Raw genomic sequence first — 25,028 nt, 5'->3', positions numbered from 1 at the left:
TGCCCATGGGTTCTCTCACAAATGGTTTTAAAAGTGTCAGGGTGAAGCTGTTAGAAGTACATGAGATACTCCATGCTAGCCAATTTCAGTGTTTAAGAAGGGTAGTGAAGTGAAAGTTGCTCAGTTGTGTCCGACTCTTTGTGACCCCATGGACTATATTGTCCCCTGGAATTCTCCAGGCCAGAATACTGGAGTGGGTAGCCTTTGCCTTCTCCAGGGGATCTTCCCAACCCAAGGATTGAACCCAGGTCTCTTGCATTGCAGGCGGGTTCATTACCAGCTGAGCCACCAGGGAAGCCCTAGGTGAGTGCAAGTGCAGGCTCTAGGGAGTAGTTTGCCTGTGTCTTGGGTGATGTGCACACGATTGTCACAGTTAAGGCAAGTGGGCAGAACAACACATGGAACAGCTGGTCATCAGGAAGCGAGTGATGGAAGGGAGAGGGCGAGGGCGAGGGCAGGCAGTATGAGGGGGTTTTCTACCTGACACCAGAGCTTGGAAGGGCCAAACTTTAATTTATTTTAAAATTATAATTGAGTATAGTTGATTTACAGTATTGTGTTAGTTCAGGTGTATAGCAAAGTGAATCACTTATACATATATATCCATGTGTTTTTTTTTAAAGATTCTTTTCCCATGTAGGCTATCACAGAGTATTGAGTAGAATTCCCTGTGATATATAGTAGGTCCTTCTTGATTAACTGTTTTGTATATAGTCGTGTGCATATGTTAATCCCAAACTCCTAACTTATCCCTCCTCTCTTGGAAAGGCTGAAATTAAGGACAGTATCAATGGGTTTCTTTTTATCCCCTGATGACTGAAAGGCTGTTCAGTCCCAAAGATCAGGTGGCTTCATCTTAATGAAATACAAAAGGCTTGCTTCTGCAGTCAGTAAAAATGTGGGAATCTGTGGCTTTGGGGTCTGTTCACTGCTGTGAGGTCACGATTCTGATTTCCTCCTTTGTCCATCCACTCTTGAGGTTTAAGTGATAACCTTAGTTCACTTCTTAGTTAATGAAAGTGTTCTAATTTGGTCTTATTTCAGAAGTTGCTAAGTTTTAAAGTCTTGAGTCGTGAGTAGGCGAAAGTTGAGATTATTATTTTTTTTTAGAGAAATGAATATAAGGCATTAGTTAAGTGTATACAGTAGAAATAGATGGAAGAAATGACAATAAGTGAGTTTTTACCACAATGCTTTTAGCAAAAGAAAGAAAGAGAAATCCAAATCTATCTTGAACTGCTTAAAATGAAATGAACATACTTCTTTTTGGATGAGGCTGTGCTTTAGCCTGTCTCAACACCAAAGTGGAGGAAAGTTCTAAATATTGAATTATCATTCCTTTGAAGAGATTTCCACCCCCACCCCTCTTCCAGCAGGGGCCTGGTTTGATGTTAGAAGAAGGGGAAGCGGAGTTGAGGTCTGGCTGTCTCGGGGATTTTGAATCTGGGGGCCGAGAAGCAGGACCTTGGATGACCTGAGTGTCAGCCACCTGATGGGCCTGCAGAGGACTGAAACACTTCTGGGACCTGTGTTTATTTGGGTATGTTTCCAGCAGTGCTGACAGAGTGAATAGGGTCTATCAAGTAGGAGAAGCACAAGTTACAGGCAGTAGGGAGGGAAGACTTCGAAGGAAGTGAAGTGCATGTTCTCATTTTAGTCTCACTTGGAAATAAAAAAGTGAGCCCTTAGTAAGCGCCGGGTATTGGGCTGAGCACTTTGTGTGGGGTTTTTTGGTTTGTCCCTCATGATGACCCTGATGGGAGGCAGGGTCCTGATGAGAGATAGGAATGGTAGCCGCCCCCCCACCCCCCACACACACTTTATTTTTTAAAATACGCACAAGGGAGTTGAAATTCAGAAGTTATGTAAGTTGCTTAAGCACACACAGCAGGTAACTGATGAAGAGGGAATTTGAATGCAGGTGTTCTAGGTTGATGTTGCTAGCCTTTTTGAACATACCAAGGGATGGTCAGTGGGAGACAGGTACTTCTTTCCAGGGATAGATGTTAGATGTTTTGTTTCTGGCTCCCAGTGTCTCAAAAGTCCATTGAAAAAGGCCAAGAGGCCTTTCTTTATTTTTTGATCCAACAACATAAACTTGGCTTTAATTAGTTTCAGAAAAACAATCCCCTAAGAAACAGTGTAATTTCTTTTAGGCAGACGATAAGCTGACGCTGTAGTACATTGAACCCAAGTTTGACTGCTTGCATGTCTGGGCAGTGTGCTGGGGGCTGGGAAGCAGTGGGAGTGAATCCTCCTGCTGTCCTCGCCCTCATGGCTGTGCTGTGCTTAGTTACTCAGTCGTGTCTGACTCTTTGTGACCCCATGGACTGTAGCCCGCCAGGCTCTGTCCGTGGGCCTTCTCCAGGCAAGAATACTGGAGTGGGTTGCCATGCTCTCCTCCAGGGGATCTTCCTGACCCAGGGATCGGACCCAGTTCTCCTGCATTGCAGGCAGATTCTTTACCAACTGAGCCACCAGAGAAGCCCTACCCTCATGGACTCATGGTCTAGTGGTGAAGACACGTAAACTAGCAAACAAGTGAATATGGGATTTTCGGACAGTGAGAGTGGACCAGATAGTGTAATTGGGGTGCTATATAGAGAAATGTGTTGCCAACATAGAACTCAGGTTTGGGGTGTCAGAGAAGGCTTCCAGGAGGCAGTGACATCAAACTGGGACTGTAAAGCTGACTGGGAGTTAGCCACAGGTGGGGGGCACAGGGAGTGTCAGGCTGCTGGAGCAGCAGATGCCAACACCTGGGGGACAGAAAGTGTACACAGTATGTTGGGGGAATCTGGAAAAATGCATCAGTGCTTGAGGGTAAAAGCAGGGGGGAGAGTCCAGAGAGATGAGGAAGAGATAGATAGGGACCGGATTATGGAGAGCCCTGAAGAGACTTGGGGAGGTTTTAAGCAGAGGAATACATGGTCTGCCTTAGGCTTCTAAAAGGTCATGCTGGCTGTACATGTAGAATAATGGAGGTGAGAGAGGTGAATAGGATAGATGATCTTATTTGCAAAGCAGAAGTAGAGACAGAGATATGGAGAACAAATCTACGGCTGTCAAGGGGGAAAAGCTGAGATGGGAGGAACTGAGAGATTGGGATTGATGTATATATGTTTTTGATACTATATATAAAGTAGATAACTCGTGAGAACAGATTCGCAATGTGTAGCACTGGGCGGACTACTTATGGTACTGTGGTGGCCTGAATGGGAAGGAAGTCCCAACGGGAGGGGTTGTATGTATACATATAACTGATTCATTTTGCTATGTAGTAGAAACTAACACAACATTGCTTTACAGCAACTATAATAAAAATTTTTTAAAAATGAAACAACAAAAAAAAATCAAGGACCAGAATGAAGCCCAGTTGAAAAATGATTTTGCCTGAGATTTGTGAGGTGGGCAGAGGAGTTAAAAAACAGTAGAGGCTTTAAGAAATGTTTTCAAACTTATAATCAGTAAGATTTGATGTTCATTTAAATATCATCATTCATATGTTTGACATATTTACTAAGCACCTACCACGTGGTCAGCACTGGTGATAGGAATGCAGTGGTATGCCAAACAGATCCCAGACAGATTTGGGCTTGTATTAGGGCAAGAGATGGAATAGGAATGAGTGTATTCTGGATCTGAGGGACCAGCACAGGCAGAAGTCCTGTGACAGGGATAAGGTGAGAGAGGACGGGAGGTGCCCCCAGACTTGTGGAGGTCGGTGATGTGAGTGTGGAGGAGGAGAAGCAGATTGGGCAGACGGGTGAGTTCTTTTTGGTCCATTGAGATGCTGTGGGCATTTTGGAGCTGAACCCCAGTAGCTCTTGGCCAGGAGATACAGACCTGTGGCTCTTCGTGGTATAGAAGCCGCTGGAGGCAGCAGAGTGGACAAGAAGACCGAGGAGGTGTAGAAAAGGCTGAGAGCAACACAGGCTGTGTGGCCTCAGAATCGGAGGACCACCACCCCGAGTTTCTCTTCTCTAAGGGGAGCTCTGAATTGGTACATTTTTATCCTCACCTTTCTTAACAAATAGAATCCAGCTGTTTCTTTCCACTCTGCTCAGGGAGCAGTTTCAGGGGACAGTGAATTGAAGCTGAGCCAGTGGGCGATGTGAGACTCAGCAAACCTGCCACAGCTCCATCTGCCTGCGGACGACACAGAGGCCGGAGTGATCCACCTTTCTCCACCCCAGTCAAGCCTCTCTGTGAGAAGCCTATTTTAGGAGGTGCATTAACTGATCAGAGCAGTGGCAGGTGGAGGTGGTATAGAAATACTGATAATTTTCATAGATGGCATGATTTAACTTCCTGCCAGGTATCAGATTGGCCAAAAAATTCACTTGGGTTTTTCCATAAGCACTCACGGGAAAAGCCACATGAACTTTTTGGCCAACTCAGTACATCAGCAGATGCGTTATAAAGACAACCTCACGGAGCCTTATGACCACCTGCTGAGGGAAGCACTCTATTTGTCCCCCTTTTACAGATGGGAAAAGTAAGGCTTAGGGAAAGGGTGGATCTGGCCTGAAGCCCTACAGAGAAGAGATGACAGAGCCATGTTGGAACCCTGGCTTCTGAAGCCAGGAGGTGTCAGGAACTGGGGAGGATGCTGACAAGCCAAGTCTCAAGGAGAAATGAGAGTGTTCATGTGTTCAGAGGTCTTGGAGCATCAGAGGACAGATCAGCAGCAGAAATTCTGGGAGGCGCTTGTCGTTGCGTGGGAGGGGTGGGGAACAGGAGTGTTTGCCAAACAAGCTGTTTGAACCTAGAGTAGGCCTCATTGCCAGTCCGCATGGAAGACAAGACCATCCCTTAAGCGACATGGTGAGGGTAGGGGTGGGGGTAGTTCTATTATTGGGCGAGACGTGGAATTACAGGGTTTACAGGGTTGCTTCCGACCTTTATTCTATGACTTTGTATATTTGGAAAGTTCAGAATGCTCTGTGGTTGGGAGTTTCAGTATAATTCTACATTGTTCAGCTTTTTCTCAAGGGGTGAATTAGGCAGGATAATTACCTCCCTTAAAGTAAAAATATGTCGTCATAGGACACAAAAGAGTCCATTTGTGTGATACCCAGCTGACTTATTATGCAGGAGATCCTTTCCTTTACTGAATTTGATTTTTTAAACTTATTAATTTTTTCCAGTTTTATTGATATTTGAGATGCAACATTGTATAAGTTTAAGGTGTACACCATAATGATGTGATGTATGTATGTATTACAAATGATTGCCACAGTAAATTTAGTTAACATCTGCACCAGTTATAATTTTTTTTTCCTTGTGAAGGGAACCTTTAAGATCTACTCTGGATAACTTTCAAATATACGATACAGTACTATGGCCTATACTTGTCACGTTGTACATTGCATACCCAGAAGTTATTTTCTTAAATGGGGAAGTTTAATATAAAGAATTTTTTTTTACTTTTAAAAATTGAAATGCAGTTAATTTGCAGTATTATATAAGTTTCACTTGTATCACATAGTGATTCACAATTTTGAAAGAAATCTGAAGCCCTATAATCAGCTAGAAATAACAGCTAATGGCCAGAGAGATGGTTGGAGCTCTGGAGCTGACCACCTGGGCTTGTTCTCATAGATATCTGCTGACCAACTCAGAGTTTCTTAGCAGCGAGCCCTAGGTGTCAGATGTACCAGGGTCCTGCAGCTCAGTGGCAGGGTGGCACCAGCTGTTCTTCCGTTAGGTGATCCCCAGCCACTGTGTGAGTGACACAGGAGCCCTGGGTACAGAGATGAGGAGTTCAAAGGCACAAGTGGTCCAGGATCAGACCCATGGGCAGGCTCTCTCATCCTACTTCTGAACAACAGGAAGTCTTCCAGAGGATGGCTCCCAGGATGACTTTCTACCTCCTCCCCTCTGGACCCCAGAGGCCTGTTCTGTTGACTATCCTGGTGTTTACTTCCAGGACATCACTGATGGTTGTGCCCCTCCTTCCTCCCCTTTACTCCCTCCTCATCCTTTTCCTCTTCCTCCACTTGGCTAATGGTAGGTGAGGGGAAGCATCCAAAGGTTTCCCACCAGACCAGAGAGGGTCTGCCTGGTCCTTTGTGAGGGTACCCATTGTTTGGGACCCTGGGGAAGAATCTGTCCCTGCCCCCACCCCCCTCTTTTTTAACTGAGATGCCTGGCAGATTGCTCAGTTGAGGACCATGAACTATGGTGGATGCATTAGCCCATGTTTTCAGGAGGAAATATAAAGTATGCCTGAAGTTTATTTGTTCAACTATCTACTTAATAAGAATGTTTATTAGGAAGAAGAAACTTAATGTCCCCCCCTAAATTATCAAAGTATTATGTGGCAGCGACAGAAAAGTTAGGAAATACCAAAGAAAAATTATCAAATGGAATTGTGCACATAAAAGAAAATCAGTTCTTAATATTGTCACCGAGAATAAGAGGTTAACATATTAATCCATGTTCCAGGCATTGCCATTGATGAACAGCTCTGTTTACCAGTCATGTGGACCAGAGTTATAATTCTGGCCTTCCTACTTGTTAATTATATATGTCTTGGGCATCTTTGGAGAAGGCAATGGCACCCCACTCCAGTACTCTTGCCTGGAAAATCCTGTGGACAGAGGAGTCTGGTGGGCTGCAGTCCATGGGGTCGCTAAGAGTCTGACACGACTGAGCGACTTCACTTTCACCTTTCCCTTTCATTTACTGGAGAAGGAAATGGCAACCCACTCCAGTGTTCTTGCCTGGAGAATTCCAGGGACGGGGGAGCCTGGTGGGCTGCCATCTTTGGGGTCGCACAGATTCGGACACGACTGAAGTGACTTAGCAGTTGGACATCTTAGCCTTTTGGCAGCTCAGTTTCCCAACAGCAAAATGGTAATAATGGTAGTTCCTGCCTCATGCTGTGGTCCTGAGGATTTGAGAAGATTTGTAAAGGTCTCAGCCCGGTGGTGGGCATGATAATGCTTGCCAAATGCTAGCCATTATTATTAGAAATGGTGGCAATGCAGAACCTACTGCATGGGCCTGGCACCCAGACTTCTGTTGAGATTATCAATGCAAGCAAAACTGAGTATGTCATGCTTTGTCATTCCAGGACACTGAATAGTGTCCAGTGCTTCCCATTCAGGACCTGAAGCTTCTAGTAAGGTGACCAGGTTGTGATCAAAGTTCAGAGACTAGTAGGCATGCTGCTGTTTCTCAGCCTGGTCTCCACTGGGGCCAAGAGGGACGGGAGAGACTCAGTCACAGTAGACACGTCCCTTGCCCTCCTCCCGAGCACGTATCTGCTCGCCTGCATTCATCACTGTCCCTGGATCCTTCTGGAAGTTTCTAGTGTGAAGACACAGATTCGGTCTGACTCAAAATTCAAACAGAACTTGTTTCCCAGTAATCAGTCCCAGAAGTACACTGACTTCCTTACCCTTTATAAGACTTTTAAGTGTACGTGCAGAAGGGAAATACCAATGCCCGTGCGTGGTTTTGTTTTGGGTGTCTTTTTGGGATGTTGTTTAAAACAGGGGTTCCCAACCTCTGGGATCTAATGCCTGATGACTGATGTAATAGCAGTAGAAATAAAGTCCCCAATAAATGTTATGTGCTTGAATCACCCCCAAACCATTCCCTCCTCTCCCTTCCCTGGTCCGTGGAAAAATTGCCTTCCGGAAAACCAATCCCTGGTGCCAAAAAGGTTGAGGACCGCTGTTTTAAAACATCGGTTTGCCTATAGGTGTAAAATACAGTTAAGAAGAAATGACAGGATGATAGGTTCGATTTCAGAGAGTGGGATGTGGCGAGCTGAGTCTCTGCCCGTTGTTTGTGTATCTCTCCCCAAGGTCTAGAGATGCTGGCTCTTTCGTTTTGAGAGTGTGTTCTCAGTTGCGCGCAATCTCTCTACGTAAGTTCATGTTCAAGGCAGTGCTCTTTATCTTTTGCAACATCTTGGCTGCTGGAAGGGCAAATGAGTTTTTCCTCGCTGTTTCTCACAAGCAGTGAACTGAGGTTCTTTCATGGTTTGTTTTCAGTACCTGCCACTCCTACTAAGGGAGGAGAAATGCTTCTTGAGGTTTCCCGCTGATCACTGAGGCATAATTCTTCTGAAAAGAAAACTTGGCACCTGGAAAGCAATTTCAGGAGAGAATACTTCTCCACGCCATTCCTGGTCTTGTGGCGTGGTGGGGTGAATGCTTTCTGGCAGGGAAACTGGAGTAAAGAGATGGGCAAGGATGTTTAAGGGGGTCTGGGTTTGGAGGAGAGGTCTAGGAAAGACCAAGGTTACCCTAAACATCTATACACCAGGTTCCTGAGGAAATGATGAGGAGCTACTGCAGTCTACGCCAGCACACACTCTTTGCACAGAACTGAGCTTGTTTTTTATTTTTATTTTTACTTTTTAACTATGCTGTGTGGCATGTGGGCTCTGAACTTCCCCAACCAGGGATTGAACCCTTGCTCCCTACAGTGGAAGCACCGAATCTTAACCACTGGACCGCTAGGGAGGTCCTTTAGCTTGTGTTGTAAATTTCAGTTTAGATTTTTTTTCTTTAAATAATTGACTCCCGCTCCTCAATGTTTATGGCCCTGATGAAAGCTCTTTCTATGAGTCATGTCAATATTTTTGTTGATAATTTGTGTGTGTGTGTGTTGTTTGTGTGTGGGGTGATTACTGAGCTGTGCAGAGATTTACTGAATTTATGAACATGTTCTAGAACTGCCGTTCACTGTGTGTGTTCCTGACCAAGTTTCTTAAGGGACTGCAGCCTCACTCTTTAGTTGCGTTGGAATGAGTTGGACTAGGTGCTGAGTCTTTCTCCCTCTGCATGGGTTTCATGGTGAAGGAAGAGAAGGAAAGACAATGGAATAGCATTTGCGTGAAGTGTATAGGTTGTTGAATTCTTAAAAGGCCTCTAGAGCTTTGTGGTATTTATTACTAGGTTTCCTCATATTAATTCTGTTCCTTTGGTGCCTCAGCCCCAGGCCCGGCCAGACCCAAGTTTTATACCAGGTGTTTCCTTCTGCCTGAACATTCCCTGAGGCAGATTGAGCATGTTAATATTTCCTAAGTCAGACTTTCCAGCTCCTAATCATTGCAGAGTTCTTGGCAGACTTCCCTGTAGTCTTTATATTCACTATTTATTATCGAGGGTCTTCAACTTGGAGAATTGGATTCGGTCATGGTTTTGTTAGAAACAAGCCTTACTGTGGTTGGAATACCCTGAAATGAAAGGATAGATGGGGGAAAATGTGGCTGCATATGTCCTGCTTGGCTCAGCGAATTGCCTGCCTGTCACACACTGATTTAAATTTGACTTTTAAGTAGAACGCTTTGGAAAATTGAGCTAAGCCAATTCTCAGTGACTATTCCACCCCCCGTCCCGCCCCGAGCATTTCTTTCCTTCTAATAATGTTGCATATTTTACTTTGTCTAGGATTCTCAAGAAAGACATGTCTGACAAGATGTCTAGTTTCCTACACATCGGAGACATTTGTTCTCTGTACGCCGAAGGATCGACAAATGGATTTATTAGCACCTTGGGGTAAGAGCACCTGGTTTCTTGTATGGCAGGGTTTATTTAAGACATTAGAACATCAGCTTCAACACTGTGATTTTTCTAGGACATGAATGTTCCCATTTTATTTGATTTTTCCAGCGATGGTTGGAATCACAAATATCAGATCTCTTATTAGCCAGGTTTAACCTCTTACACAGAAATGCCATTTGCCCATCAGTTCTGCAAGAATGAAGTCTCATCAGTTAGTACTGTTAATTCAGAATTATTGTAATAGCCTCTTCTTTCGTATGTCAGAGGGAAAGTGCTAAGTGTATGGGATGAATGTTCAGATTAGTATTTACAGACCCCAGGGAAGTGCTTTCGCTTTGTAAAAGCTCTTATTTTTAAGTGGTGACTTGTTCGTTGTACAAGTAGAGACCAGAACTACTCAGGTGCTTCTCTCTCTCCTTTGAGGCAGAACGTTTTCTGCCTCAGATCACTGTGTGCATCTGAAAGTTACAAATGGCACCAAGTTCTTTAAATCAGATTTCTGGTGTTCTGTTCTTTCTTCAGTTGTTTTTTCCTCCCCAAGCCCGTATAAATACATTCCCTAATGTATTCATTTGATTATCTTTTGCCTTCTCCTCCTTCTTCTATTGTCTGGAAGAGGAAATGAGAGGTGAATTAGTCCCGAAGGGCAGGCACAAGCAGAATGGGGAGTGAAGGTGGTTATCTCTGTAAAAGTTGTACATGGTCTGTAATGTCTTTGCATGAAAAGGAGTGGTGGGTGGCATTGTGGTGTTTGGCAAGAGCTGGTCTCAAATGTGGGGGCGGGGGAGGAAGGCAACAATTTCTCTAAGAACCTCATTGTCACAGCAGCCAGAACCATCCTTTTTAATCAGACTTCCTATTTAAAGTATGCTGATTCTCTGGTAGTTTGTAAAGTAAGTGTATTCCCAGGCTCTCATTCAGTTACTCCAGCCTCAAGGAGCAAGTTATTTCAGATAAAGAATTCTATAGCTCAGCTGGATCTCTCCAAATAAAGATTTTTTTCAAAAGTTATCCAGTAAAAATGAGTGATCCATGACTGCTTGATCACCAGTCAAGTGGCTTTTTAAAATTTTTTCTGAAGCCTTTTTTAAAACTCTTTATACTAAAGACCCACCCTTCACAATATACCTTCTGTTGTTCAGTCACCAAGTCGTGTCTGACTCTTGGAGACCCATGGACTGCAGCACACCAGGCTTCTCTGTCCCGCACCATCTCCTGGAGTTTGCCCAAGATACCTTCTGTAGCTTTGGCAGAATCCTGCTGCTTGTGCCTCTCTGTTGTCCTTTTTTCCTTCTTGGCTAATTTCTTGCTTTTTCCATCTCTAGTTGAATCTTGCATCCTCTTATTTTTCTGCAATAATAAGTAGCAGCGGTAACTGCCTGTATGAATCCTATCAGTGTTTACAGCTCTGTGCTATGTACTCTACAGCCACCATCCCTTTAATCCCCAAACAGCTTTTTACAGTGAGCATTATTATTGCTATTTATGGGGGCAAAAATCTCTGAGCATCAGAGAGGTGAAGTCCCCTGCCCAGGGTTTCACAGCTACAAAGACTGAGAACTTCCAGACTAGCGCTTCTAACAGTTGCCCTTGGTGGGGCCAACTTCCCCTTCCCAGCTCATCTGACTGCGCCTCTCTGGCTGAATTTGCTCACCCCTATCCTCATGGTCTGCCCACAACTCTTATCTGAATGCCTTGTTAAGGCTCAGGCCCACCTTATGCTCCATCTCTGGTCTGTGGCCCTAATTTCTTCTAATGGTGCCACTGCCTTTCCAGTCACCTAGGCTCACTTTCTATCACTTGCTGAATCCACTGGGCCAGCCCCTAAAATCTTAGTACCTCTTTTTCTTCCAGAGCATCTCCTTTTAGATTTCCTATGAGGTACAGAGCTTTATAAGAGTTTTCATAAGTATTGTGAACAAATTAATAATAAGGTCTCCCCCTTTAACATGAGAATGACCCCTCTTTTTTAATGTTAAATTTAGGGCTCTAGTCTTTCCTTTAGATGAATGTTTTATTCCCTTGGTTCTCTGCACATATTTGAGGATAACTGGTGTAAAAATGGATTTGGAAAATAAAATTTGACCTCTTTTTCCTTCTCATATTTTTTACATTTATGGAGCGCTACTCGTGGATGACGATGAGTGACTGCCAATTTTTGTGGAATCAGCATCCAGCGCTATTTATGTAACCCAGTTCCATTTATATAGATGGAAGTTACCTCCAAATGGCTTTATTGACTCACTGAACTTTAAACTCACCTAGGGCCTTGGAAAGCCCAAGTGTGTGACATGTAGTGTCAAGAGAAGTGCTTCTCAATCATGTGCAAAACTTGTGAAAAAGAAAGATTCTTGGATCCTGTCCTGCAACACGGCTTTAGTAGGCCTGGGGAGGATGGGCACTTGGTATCACTATATTTAAGAAACAAAAAGTCTCATGAACATCTCCCTACTTGGGAATCCTTGAGACCAACTCTTCGATTTTACAGTGAGGAAACTGAGACTAGGGGGAGTGAAGTGATACAGTCTGTGTCATGCTGCTAGCAGGTAGCTGAAGGCCATCTACAATAAATTTTCTTCTAACCTAGAATGGGACTCTTTCTCCTACGCATACCTCCTTGTCTGAGAACTTGATTAATTTACCAAGCCCTGCGTTGAATTCCAAGGCACGCCACCCCACTCCCCACCCCTGTCCCCAGCTCCTGCCTACACATATTAGATCTGGTGGCGTTTCCTTGTTTATACTTGGAGGGGCTCACAGTGGGCGCAGGGGTTTATGTATACATTTTCTGCTCTTTATTTGTGCATGAATGTTGAGACTGTGACCACACGGTCCCTCTTGTTAATGAAAAGAGCCTATGTCTTAGAGCCGAAGGAGGCAAGTTGCTGGTGGACTGTTCTAGACACTTCGATTCATCGACTAAATAGATACTGAGTACTAGCCTGGTTAGGAAGTGTGCTGGCCCTGGGTGAAGGGTAGAACCTTCTGGGTCACAAAGCAGGCACGCTTTCTGTCCTGGGGATCTTCTTGCCTAGTGTATCATTTGTGTTTCAGCCCGGTGAGATGGAGGGTAGTGGGGAGAGACAGAGGCCAGGCAGAGGGAGCCTGGGGCAGGAAAGACTTAGGGTCTTCATGAGAAGATGGGAGTTCTGATTTAGGATCTTGAAAGATGCGTGAAAGAATTTTAGGATGTGTCGGCAGATTTTGGAAAAGAAACAGTAAGAGTTAAGGCTAGTTATTTAATGGTAATTTGCCTTTGGGATAAGACATAGCTTAGTGGAAGGATCCCTGGAAAACCATATTAGCTGGGAGCAAGTTTTCTGGCCCCTTGGAAGTGAGCCAGTCCTGCCAATACCAGTTCTAGGAACTTGGAAAAGTCATGTAAACTCAGAGCTTCAATTTTCCTCGTCTGTTCAAAAAAAAAAAAGAAATTTTTTTTTTTTTTAACAAATCAGTTGTACAAAAGCATTGTACAAGTCATATCTGTCAGTTGGAATTTTAAACATGGGGTCTTTATATATAGATAGAGGCTGGTTATTTATCTGTAATTTTGTGCTCTTTCCCCACTAGTCTTTTTGAAGCTCCAGAGTCTTCTCTTACTCCCATGCTTGTGTACATAGGGTTCTTTCCCCTTGAAAATGCTCCCTTCTTTTTCATCCTCCGCCTCTGTTTCCGTCTCCAACAGTTCCCAGTTTGGCCTCTTCCACCGGCAGCTTCTCAGGTAGCTTCAGGCATAGTGAGTTTCTGGCTGTATTTCATCCTCTTCTCTTACAGCCTGCAGGTGATATGCTCCTTGTCAGTTTGTCTTTCTGGTTCCTGCATGAATCAGCCTTGGGCTCCCGAAGGGCAGGGGCCTGCCTCCCACCCATGTTCACATCCCAGGGCCTAGCTCAGTGCCTGGCATGGAGTGGGCCCCTTGGCTACCATTGGTTGGGTGCAAGGACCTTTTGCTGTGCCCCTGACCTAAGCTTTAGTGCATGCTGTGCTCACAATGGGGCTTTCCAGGTGCCCCAGTGATAAAGAAATCACCTGCCAATGCTGGAGATGCAGGTTTGATCGCTGGGCAGGGAAGATCCCCTGGAGGAGGGCATGACAACCCACTCCAGTATTCTTGCCTGGAGAAGCCCATGGATGGAGGAGCCTGGTGGGCTACAGTCCATGGGGTTGTAAAGAGTCAGACGCAACTAAGAACACACACGCTGTTTCGCACACGCTCAGGTCTCTTCTGGATGTGGTTAAGTGAAAAGAGCCACAGAAAACAGCACCTTAATGTGTCCATTGCAGAAGCAGTCTTGGGCTCTTGAAGGAGGTTTCATTCCCTGGCTGGAGACTAGGGTAGCCTGTTTTGCATAGGAACAGCCCTGAGTATGAGTTTTGCCTAGTGCTTAGGATTTTATTTTCTTAGACTTGGTTTGATGCAACATTTACTTTCTTCTCTTTGCAGCCTGGTTGATGACCGTTGTGTTGTACAGCCAGAAACCGGGGACCTTAACAATCCACCCAAGAAATTCAGAGGTAAGTTGGGGACCATTCCAAGGGGGGTCCCTTGCCTCATTTGAAAATTCACAAAGTCTGTTGCTGTGTGTAGATATAGTTGTTTGTTTGTTTTTTTAGTCAGTCATAGGTTTATTTGCCTACATATAGGTTTATTTGCCTACATGTTTTTAAGATGTATGAGGCCAGTTTCAGGCTTTCTGAACTCTTCAAAGGCATAAATAAGTTCAGTGTCAAGATCAGGAAGGCTTGTATTAGGACCTTCATTTTTTTTCACTTGAATACATGCTGGTAAGCACGAATTCAGTTTAAAGTCTTACACTTGTGTTCGAACAAGTAGGATTTATGGATTGAATCGCAAGGAACATGTGTCATTTCAGCGGAACTTGCTGTTCCATTGGGAGCTTCGCTGTACTTACATACTTCACCTCGGAGTGAGGAGTTCTTATTATTACACTTACCTTTTTGAGTTAAAAGGCATAGGAGGGACAGTCTTCCTACTGGTGGCCTTGCACTTTTGGCTTTGTGGACCTCTTGTGTTTTATGTCTTCCACGGAAGGTAGATTAGTGTATTGCAGGAGGTGTCTAAAATATAGTTGGTATCTTAAAATGAGAAACGTTTTGTTGTTATTTTTTGCTGCTGTTGTGGTTAGCGCTTCTCAGCTCTGGCTGCATAGTAGAATTATTTGGTAGAGATATTAAATTACATGGCTGCCCAGGGCCCCTCTCCAGACCAGTTAAAGAATCTCTCATGGTTGGGGGCTAGGCACTGGCATTTTTAGGGCAGTGATTTTTATTTACAGCCAGGGCTGAGAACCCAGCGGGTTAACTATTTGACTGATGACCTCTGTCCCAGAGAGTTTCAACCTTGCTGTTTGCAGATTATATCTTTCAAGTTATGACTTCTTTTTGTTCTTATGTGATTTAGAAACTGTTTGCGGTTTTTGAATAAAATCTCCAGAAATTAGAATAAAATAGGCAGTTGTTCAGATGGAGAGAAGCCATTTGGAAGGTGTTCGGTGTTGCACTGCATCCAGTTGGCGTGAGGCTGCCAGGAGCATGTTTTCACCTGGGGAGGGGGCTGGTGGGAGTCCGTTTAAAAAAAAAATCATTGGCATAAGCCTATACACCTCTGTTGCCTTTTTCTTCTCAGTTCCTGCTCCATGTCACCTTCCAAAACAGAATCCTGAATGCAACAGAAAGATTTGATCCAATGATCATAATCCCATCACTCACTCAGAATTAAGCCCTTCCTTCAAATTACATAATGTGCTGCGGTTTTACCATTTAAAAGAGCCAAGCGTGAGGGACTCCGTGCCAACATTGAGCGTGGCCACACTCATACTGTGCTAAGGGCTCTGCCAGCATTTCTAGCTGATGGAGGGGGTCTGCTCTCCCTAGGAGGGGATTGAAGCCCTGGAAGGTGGAGGTTTAGTAGCTTGTCTGGAATCATAGAGTTGTTGATGGATGGAGTAGGAGCTGGGATTCTCAACTTGGGCTGAGAAATCACCCAGGGGATGTTCAAAAACACCCACTTTTGAGTTCCACCTCCAGAGATTCTCATTTAACAGGGTATTTGAGATATTTTGAAAATTCCCTGGTTTGAGTCTCCCATGCAGCCTAGGTTATGAACCACTGCTCTTAGGGCCTGAGCTATAAACTCATGGCTTTATTATGTAGCAGGAAGCTGGTCCACAGTGCTTTTACAGTTGGGACTAAGTGGAAGGGATGTGGAGCCTATTGCTTGGGTCCAACATGAGCTCCTATCCTATTCTGCACCCGGGCTCTGGGAGCTGGGAAAGGAAGCTGAGAAAGATGTTAGCAAACTGTTTAGAGTTAACCAGTGGCTGTCTGAATATAAGTTTGCTGCTGCTGCTAAGTTGCTTCAGTCATGTCTGACTCTGTGCAACCCCATAGACTGCAGCCCACCAGGCTCCCCCATCCCTGGGATTCTCCAGGCAAGAACACTAGAGTGGTTTGCCATTTCCTTCTCCAAGGCATGAAAGTGAAAAGTGAAAGTGAAGTCGCTCAATCATGTCCAACTCTTAGCGACCCCATAGACTGCAGCCTACCAGACTCCTCTGTCCATGGGATTTTCCAGGCAAGAGTACTGGAGTGGGGTGCCATTTAGAATATTGAAATAAACAAGATCATAGCCAGGGGAAGTCAGAAGAGATGTATGTTTTCCTGGCACTAGGATAAAAGTGCCTGGTGCTTAGATGTATATCTGGTGGCTGATTGAAAGAGATTTTTTTTGAGATAAAAGTGACAATTCCTATAGAAGCTATTTGGAAAGAACCAAACTGGCAACCCACACCAGTATTCTTGCCTGGAGAATTCCATGGACAGAGGAGCCTCGCAGGCTACAGTCTTGGGCTCGCAAAGAGTCTGACATGACTGAGTGACTTTCACTTACTCAAACTCTTTTATGGCCTGGCTTGGGTCCACCGGTGGTCACGTGACAGTGACTTGATTTGTTGACTGTCTTTCCCCATCAATTAAAAATAAAGTGTTCTAGGTTGTGAGGTTCTTTGTACTTGTCGGAAATCTGGTTCAAAACATGCTTTGCAGCAGGCTTTGTGAATGTAGGTCATGGCTGCCTCAATTCCTCGTGGTGAGTGGGAGGCTGTCTGCACACAGGTGAGGGGCCCTGACCCATCTCTCGTTGCAACCACTGGAAGGTTTCTTGCACCCTGGAACGCGGGTGATGTTTTCCAAAAAGCAGCCCTTCAATTGTAGTGTGGTGTTTAAAACATTTTTCTCTAAAACAGGGAGAAAGGTGTTTCTTCTGAAAGGGATTACTGCCTTTCCAAATACAGATCTGTTTTGAAGGTTGAAGTCATTGTGATGTTTAGAAATGGTGCATTGGGCAATTGGGTGGCATTTCTTGTCCATTTCCTTGCTGTGCCAATGCATCCTGAAATTTACCAGACACATATGGAAAAGTGAGATGCTGGTGAGCGGCTGGTTGAAATGATGGAGTCTTTACCTTAGTGATCAGCCAAGCTACACGTAGTCATTTGGGTTTGCTGTTGCTTCCTTCCCAAGCTACTTCCTATATTGAGAACCATCATAACTTGTTCTTAAGTAAATGGAAACCAAAGGCCGATTGATGTAATACTCCCTGTGGCTTCTGACTTGGGGTTTTAATTCTGGGAGCTCCTCTTGAAATCTGCCAACCTAGCAGTTAGTAACATAGGCTGGAGGATTGGGCTTCCAGGGTTCAAATCCAAATTCTGCTAATTCTTAGTTCTGTGACCCTGGACAAATGGCGTAACCTCTGTGAACCTTGGTTTTCTCATCTGTGAAATGCACAATGATATTAGTCCCTTGCTCAAAAGGTTATTGTGAGGATTAAATGCATGTTCCAAATTTAGTACTGATGGTCCTTAGTTAAGGGCTTGGGAAGCCTTAGTTACTCCTGTCTTTCCATTCCAAGTTCTCAGTACAGAGCCTGATCCTCATAGGTGGTGGCAGAGGGGACAGAAACTGTAATGATACGAGAATAATTATAGATGGTTCCTCCTTTTGTCTTTAAATGCTTTGTGGGTAGCAGTGTGTACCTGGACCACATGGGCTTGGATTCGAGGCTCAGTGTTCCCATATACAAGCTGAGTGACCCTGATAGATTACTTAAATCTCTGAGCTTATTTCTTTGCTTATGAAATGGAGGGAAAATAATTCCTTCCTCATAAAGATATAGGGAGGAAGGTAATATGGCTAAGGAGCCAAACAGAGTACTTGGGTACACGAGGCTTGCTCAAGTGACTGGAAGCTGTTATTTTTTCACGGTAGATGCTGATGAATTAAACTGTTGAACACACTTGCTTCTTTCTGATGAGCAAAAGTACACTTCCAAGTGAACTGCTTTCTTTGCGATTCCTTTGAATGTATCTCCTGCCCCTGACGTTGTTGTGGGTAGGAAGAAGAGATTGGCTGCAGTTCTGTTTCATGGAAGCCAAGGCATTTTCATTATCTGAATGAATTTTGGACCATATCCTTGTCCTCTCGGTGATGAGAGCTGAGGTGTAGAATCATTCAATTACTTTAGTCCTTTTGTTAATGTGGTACCATTTTAAAGTGCCCATGTCAGTAGAAGGTACGGTAGAATCTCTTTTCTTCCTCATGGGTGTCATTTTGCCTGTAGTTTGAAAATAGAGAAGGCAAACATCAGATTGAAACTGGGAATAGAAACTCTGTGGTTAGTGATTTCCTTTCTCTGGATTGTCTTTTCCTTTTCATTCCCACCCATCCCTTCCCTGTCCTAAATACACTGGCATATTCTACAAGGAGAAGATGGAAGCTAAAAACCATTGTCCATTTCCATCCTAGAAGGTCTGCTGTTTTAAGTTGAACCTCCAGTATTGCTGGAGTAGAAGTAACTGCGGCTTCTGGGAAACAAGATCAGCTTTGGTGATAATGATGACATTTATTTGTGTGATCCCTTTTTTCAGATCGGGGAAATTGTCCAGTTCTTGCCCTCAAAACTTGATCTTCTCCATTTAGGTCAAGAGGCTACCTTTGACCTCACATTCTTGATCTTGTACGGATACTACGCTATCAGTGTTCCCAAGGTGTGAGAGAGTTTTAATCTTGTAGTTAAACCTTTAGTTTTAGAAGAGAAGCTGTTTAGAATGGTAGCTCAGAATTAAAGCTGTGGGGAGGAGCTTGGGCAGGGAAAGGTGAGGAGAAAGGAAGCATTCTGATATCTTTGGTGGTTCATAGGAACTGGGGAAGAGCCCAGAGATCAGGCTGAAAGTGTGCACATTCCAGATCAGCATCTCCTTGTCCTCTGTGTTTCCTCTTTCCTAACCAAAGTTGGTTTCAAGTGCAGTAAGCCACTATGTTAACGTACTGTGAAAATGAGTCAAGCATTAAGGTCCTTCTGTGTTCTAGCTGCTGGCCTTGATGAAGAGAGGTGAGATGACTTGAATATAGTCTCCCTGGCTTTCAAGAGTCTTAACAAGTGTCGCAGAGAAATAGACCCACATTACGAATAACAGTACCGACTACTAGGGGCTTCCCAGGTGATGCATTGGTGAGGAATCCACCTGCCAATGCAGGAGATGCAAGAGACACGGTTTGATTCCTTGGGTTGGGAGGATCCCCTAGAGAAGGAAATGAGAACCCACTCCAGTATTCTTGCTTGGAAAATCCCATGGACAGAGGAGCCTGGTGGGCTGCAGTCCCTGGGCTCACCGAGAGTCGGACATGACTGAGTATACATGTCACGTTAACACTGATAGAGCGTTTACATTGTGCACTACATTGATAGAGCATTTACAGTTACATTGTGCAAGGCACAGTGTGGATTGTGGATTCTCTCTTTAACCTTTGTAACCTTCCTGTGAGGCACAGATATTGGTGTTCCCATTATATAGATGAGGAAATGGAAGCCCTGAGGAACATGGTCAGTTAAATATCCCTTCTTAGAGTGGTTGTTATTCATTCCACAGACATTTATTGAATGCTTCCTATGCACCAGCCGTTTATACTCCAGGAAAGAAAGATACATTCTCAAGGAAGTCAGTGCCAGTTCACAGTTAAAATCTTTAAGAAACATGATGAGAGTGATTTGTTGTCCACATGACAGCTGTTTGTAAGGGAACAGAGGCCCAGCTGGTGAAATATCCTTCTATAAAGTACGAAAGTCACCCTTGTTATCTAGTAGTTCACTGGGGCAAAGTAGATAATGCCATTTGATGTGCATTCTCTCCTGAGCTTCGCAACACCTCCTCAGCCCAGGGTGTGTCTGTTTTATGCCTGATGCCTTTTGGGCTGACAAGGTGGAGGACCTAGCCCAGCATCGCGTGGCTTGTGAGTGTCAGAGTCAGACCAGAACTCCCTTGCAAAGGCCTGAACCCAGTGCTTTGCTCTCGCTCTCCCCGGCGGAACCTTCCCAAAGCATGAGGGTTCCTTCAAGCATGGTCCTGTTACCTGCCATCTCTAAATGAGAATAGACTAGGTTATTACTTCTCTGCTGTCTATCCAAGCTTATGAATGAGGAAGATAGAAGGCTTGGACCCTTTGACTTCATGCATTTTTAACTTTTTACCTGTCAGTGGGGCAAGCTGTGGGGTATGCAATCTGTGACCTGCAGCAGTCTTTGAATTCTATTTGTAGTGCAAATGAGCGGCTGTCTCCTGAGTGAAATGTTGGCTGAAGACTCTTGATAGCTCAGCATGTGTTCACTTTAAAACTATGAGAGCGTAGGAATCATGGTCTCAGATGATACTGGGATGAAGAAGAGTGTGTTGGTTGGCTATGGTAAACCACTCTGGATCACAGCATGGCTGTGAACTTCAGGATCAGACTTCTGGTCTTTTCATTTTCACTGGACTCTTCTGTAGTCCCAGAACGCTTGTACTGTCAGCCTACCTTTTAGAGGGCTTGTGGATTTATTTATCTATTTTTGGCTGTGCTGGGTCTTCCTTGCGGCCTAGGCTTTTCTCCAGTTACGGAGAACAGGGGCCACTTCTCTAGTTGCAACGCGTGGACTTCTCATTTCAGTGGCTTCTCTTGTTGCGGAGCATGGGCTGTAGGGCACATGGGCTTCAGCAGTTGTGGCTCGTGGGCTTCAGAGTACAGGCTCAACACAGGCTTAGTTGCTTCAGGACATATGGAATCTTCCCGGACCAGAAATTGAATTCATGTCTCCTCCATTGGCAGGCAGATTCTTTATCACTGATCCACCAGGGAAGCCCCTCCCTCCTAGCAGCTTTGAAGGGGGGGCCTCAAATAAGAATGGCATTTTTCATGATCAAGTGATGAGAAGTATTTGCACACCAGCAACTACTTATCTGATAATAATTTGACCCGAGATTTAGTCTGAGGTGGGGAGCGGCTCTTGTAGGGAAGACGTAGGAGAACCACTAGCACTGGAGTAAAGAGCCCACCTAACCTGAGAGCTAGCATCTGGCCCAGGCCATCAGCCACTGTGACACTGTGGGGGAAATCACTGCATTTTCTCCAGGCTTCGGTTTTCCCGTCTGTTCAGTGGGCTTTAGCTTGAAGCCGTGATCAGCACCAGAAGCAGGCTGGTTACCATTTCCCAAGGCAGCGCTGGTGTCCAGGAGCCTCGTGCTGTCCAGAAGTAGGTTTCTGTTTCTTTGGGATTATAGGTCTTCTTTGTCAAGATAAGACAAGTGGATGGAAACAGCCAAGTCTTATTCTAAGGCCAGGTGGGGACACGGCCAGGATCTTGGGTCACGGGGTCACCTGGACTAGAGTGGTGGTAACAAACTCCGCACTCAACTTTCTTTCACACCCGCTGTCCTTTGCTGCCCCTTGTCTAATTGTTGCCAAGCAACATTATTTCTGCCCCCCCCCCCCTTTTCTTTTGACAAGGCCTTGAAGGCATGAACCGGTATCTTATTTAGTTTTTAAATACCCACATGCCAAGGGGAGGGCCGCCCTTAAATTTTGTTTGTTCTTTTGATTGTAATTCATGATGGGCCTTTCGCAGTGGGACTCTGTTTCTGCCTGTCGTGTTAAATAAGGCAAAGAAATCAGTCTATTTAAGGTGCTTGTCAAGTATATGCCTTGAGGCACATTCAAGGTTTTGTGTGTGCGCACAGCTGCTTTGTGGGAAAAGTCTCTGGCAACTTATTCCATATTCACAAAATCAACTCAAATTTAATAAAAAGATTAGTAGGTTTTTTATAATCTTCATTTCAGATTTACCCGCTTATCCCAATCTTGCACCAACAGACTCCATCTAAAGGGAACAACACTGTAATTTAAATCAATTCCCCGGGCAACATAGAAGGCTCCCAGCATGTCACACAGTCACTGGTGTGATGCCTGCCACTTGATTATACCAGAGTCCCACACACTGCACGTGGCCCTTGCTGGATTCCTGCCTACTTGCTCAAAGCTTTGAGATGCTTGTCTGAAGGTGGTGGGTATCCTGCGCATGGGCATAGGAAAGCTTTTTGCTCCATTGCCTTGGATGGCTTTGTTTTTGAATAGCTGAGTCACCCCTGGAAAGTAGACCTTAGACCCCTGTTGTATATTCGTTGACTCACAATAATCTATTTGCTAATGGAGAGCACATTTCAGCTCTGCATGCATAGAGTGCTTCCAGAGTGAGGGATCTGTTTTCTTTGTCATCTAATTGAATCTCGGGTCTGCTGTTGTGGCTTCCTCCATTGAGGGCAAAATTAAAGTGGACAGAGAGCACGTGTAATTGGGTCATGTTTTCATACTGCTCTACAGTTCTCCTGAAAGCACAACCTAGTGGTTGATGAAGGACTTTCTTTTGGCAAAGGCTTCTATAATCCTGTCTTCAGAGCATTGATGAAGATGTGCAGTGAATCACTTGAGTTTCTGGTAACATTTTCCCTTCCTTCCTTTTTTTTTTTTTTTTACATTTGAGGAAATGAGGGAGATTTAGGAAGTCTCCTGGGATCAAAAAAGCAATTCCATGTCAAAATTGGGATTGGGACACACCTTGGATCTCCTCCCACATTATCTTTTTTGTTTTGTCATCTTGGGTAAATAATGATAATCTAGTTTCCGTAAGTGCAAATAATAGTGAATACCATGTATTGATATAGTGATTACATACATTAACGAAATTTTATCTATTTAATTTTGATAGTTTCCTTTACTTTCGTTATTTAGCCCTCATCACCACCCCGTAAGGCAGCTACAGAGCAATGAAGTCTTCCCCTCCTTTTATAGATGAAGAACTGATATACGATAGGTTGAGTGGTGGTCCAAGTTACGTAGCGCAAAGTGGCAGAGCCAGGATTTGAACCCAGACAATGTGACATCAGAAACCTTCTTTTAATACCTACTCCAAACTATCTTTAGAAGGAGATGGGCCTTCGAGTTTTCCTTTGCAAAATTACTGAATTCCTTCTTAATTGGTTTCTTCCTCTTTGTTGTTCACTCAGTCATGTCCAACTCTTTACGCCCCCATGGACTGCAGTATGCCAAGGCCTCTCTGTCCTTCACTGCCTCCTAGAGTTTGCTCAAATTCCCCTCCATTGAGTCAGTGATGCCGTCTAACCTTCTTATCCTCTGCCATCCTCCTCTCCTTCTTGACGAAAGTATTTCCCAGCGTCAGAGTCTTTTCCAGTGAGTCAGCTACTACCAACTCGACTTGTTCTTCCTACTGCCCTGAAACATGACATTCTGAGATGTGCTACCCAGGAGCAAATGTCTGCGTACGAGAGGTACATGCTAACTGCCTACTTAACAGTCTTGAGCATAGTGTTTATCACAGCTGTCTTCTGTTTTTGTCTCTGCAGCTAGATTTTGGAGCACCTGGAGGGACCAAATCTTTTTCCCTGCCCTCCTGGCCCAGTGCCCAGCATAATGCTGGTCTTTAGTTAAAAGCTGGTTGAAAAGAATTTCATGCTTGTTCTAAAATGGTTTTCACTGTTCCCAGCTCTTGCAGTGTTTTTGCTGAGGACATTTTAGGTTAGCTGAAGGCTGATTTTTTTTTTTTTTTTTAAACAAGGATGCCTGATGCCATCCTATCTCTCCCCAAACTACCTGAGTCCAGAAAGCTTTCTGAAAACAGATTTGTTATAGTTGACTTGTCTTCTCCCAGGAATGTGGACTGACTTCATCCTCTGAGGGTATCTTCTCCTTGATGCCTGCCCCCCGCCCCTGCCCTGTGTTGGATCTTTTTTCTCTCTTGTGCCTATAGTTTTGAGATTACCTGACTTCATTCAATACGTGATCATGAAAAACAACAATTCCCTTCCTTCTCTGTGCTTGGCCTTCTGGCAGAGTCATGGTTTGCCTTTGCTCTTGACTGTTGGAGCATTCCTGTGGTGTGGTGGTGTATCATCCCCATTTTACACTGGGTACCCTGAGCCCAAAGAGCATTAGTAACTAATCTGGACTAAGCTGGGATTTGAACCCATACCTGGAGGGTTCTTGACAGTATCTCTACTCAACCACTTGAGTGAATTAATAGAGTTGTGCTTCTCCAGAAATGTCTGGGGCCTCTTAGCACCTCCTGGGGTTCTACATTTAAGTCATACTGCTCTGTGGGGATAAATCTAAAGGAGCAATAACCAGGAGAATAGGATAGGTCTCGAAGCAATGATGTTCGTGCTGAACTGCGAAAGACGGGAGAGACCATGAGGCATTGTAGACTAGTTGGGTGACAATATTTCTCACCTAAGTTGCTGCCGTGCCCTCCTTGCTGGTTTCTGCACTTGCCTCTTGATCCTTTGTGTCTGAGCGTGGAGCCCGTCCCATCTGTTCCCCATGGCCAGAGGAATCAGTACAGGTCTCATGATGTTACCTGGTTGCTTGGCACCCTCAGTGATTCCCCACTTGAGCTTAGGATAAAGGACATGCTTTCAGGGTCCACAGGGTCCTGCATGAGTCACCCCACTTACCTCCCAGCCTTACCTGCAGTCCCCACTCCATGATCTCTGCCCCAGCCACACTGAGTCATTTCGTCCTGGCTGTTGGGGAACTTCCTCTGCACTCTGGGCGTTTCTTGTCCTTTATCTTCTCTCTGAAATGATCTCCCCATCTCCATCATGCCTCTTGGGACCCCTCATCGTCCGCAGCACCTGGAGCCGGACTGCTTGGGTTTGACCCTCATCTCTGGTTTTGCTGGTCATGTCACCTTCAGCCTCTCAGTCTCTCCATTTTCTCATCTGGAAAATGATAAGATTATTGTATGTGCCTCATGGTGTTTTGATGAGAACCAAAAGAGCCTGTTCATGTGAAACACTTAAGCAGTGCGTGGCCCATATTAAATGCTCTAAACAGTTGGCTGTCATGGCTGGGTTTTGCCTTCGCTCTTACCCACCCCATTCATTGTGAGCTCAGATACCATGCCTGTCTCCTCTAAGGCTTTGCACAGGCAGGCTCTTCCATATTTGTAGAATGAATGAGGAAAAGAATGTGCATCCAGGGATCTTTGTAAAACTCAGGTTCTAATTCAGTAGGTCTGGGTGAAGCCTGAGATTCTGCATTTCTGACAAGCTGCTGTGCTGATGCAAGGCCCTAAGGGACAACAGCCAGTTGTCT

General features: G+C 44.7%; 1 protein-coding gene across 3 annotated transcripts in view; it reads left to right on the top strand.

Moving 5' to 3' along the window:
* ITPR1 (inositol 1,4,5-trisphosphate receptor type 1) overlaps positions 1–25,028 on the top strand; it is a 348,152-nt gene that overhangs the window by 18,337 nt on the left and 304,787 nt on the right. For all 3 annotated transcript variants that reach the window (XM_069561814.1, XM_069561813.1, XM_069561815.1), the window contains exons 3-4: positions 9,414–9,521; positions 13,972–14,042. In XM_069561814.1, the coding sequence (XP_069417915.1) occupies positions 9,430–9,521; positions 13,972–14,042 (163 nt within the window). In that variant the 5' untranslated portion in view covers positions 9,414–9,429. The remainder of the gene's footprint in view (positions 1–9,413; positions 9,522–13,971; positions 14,043–25,028) is intronic.

The sequence above is a fragment of the Ovis canadensis genome, chromosome 19 (genome assembly GCF_042477335.2).
Source record: "Ovis canadensis isolate MfBH-ARS-UI-01 breed Bighorn chromosome 19, ARS-UI_OviCan_v2, whole genome shotgun sequence".
NCBI lineage: Eukaryota > Metazoa > Chordata > Mammalia > Artiodactyla > Bovidae > Ovis > Ovis canadensis.
This window is presented reverse-complemented; position numbering and strand designations above follow the sequence as displayed.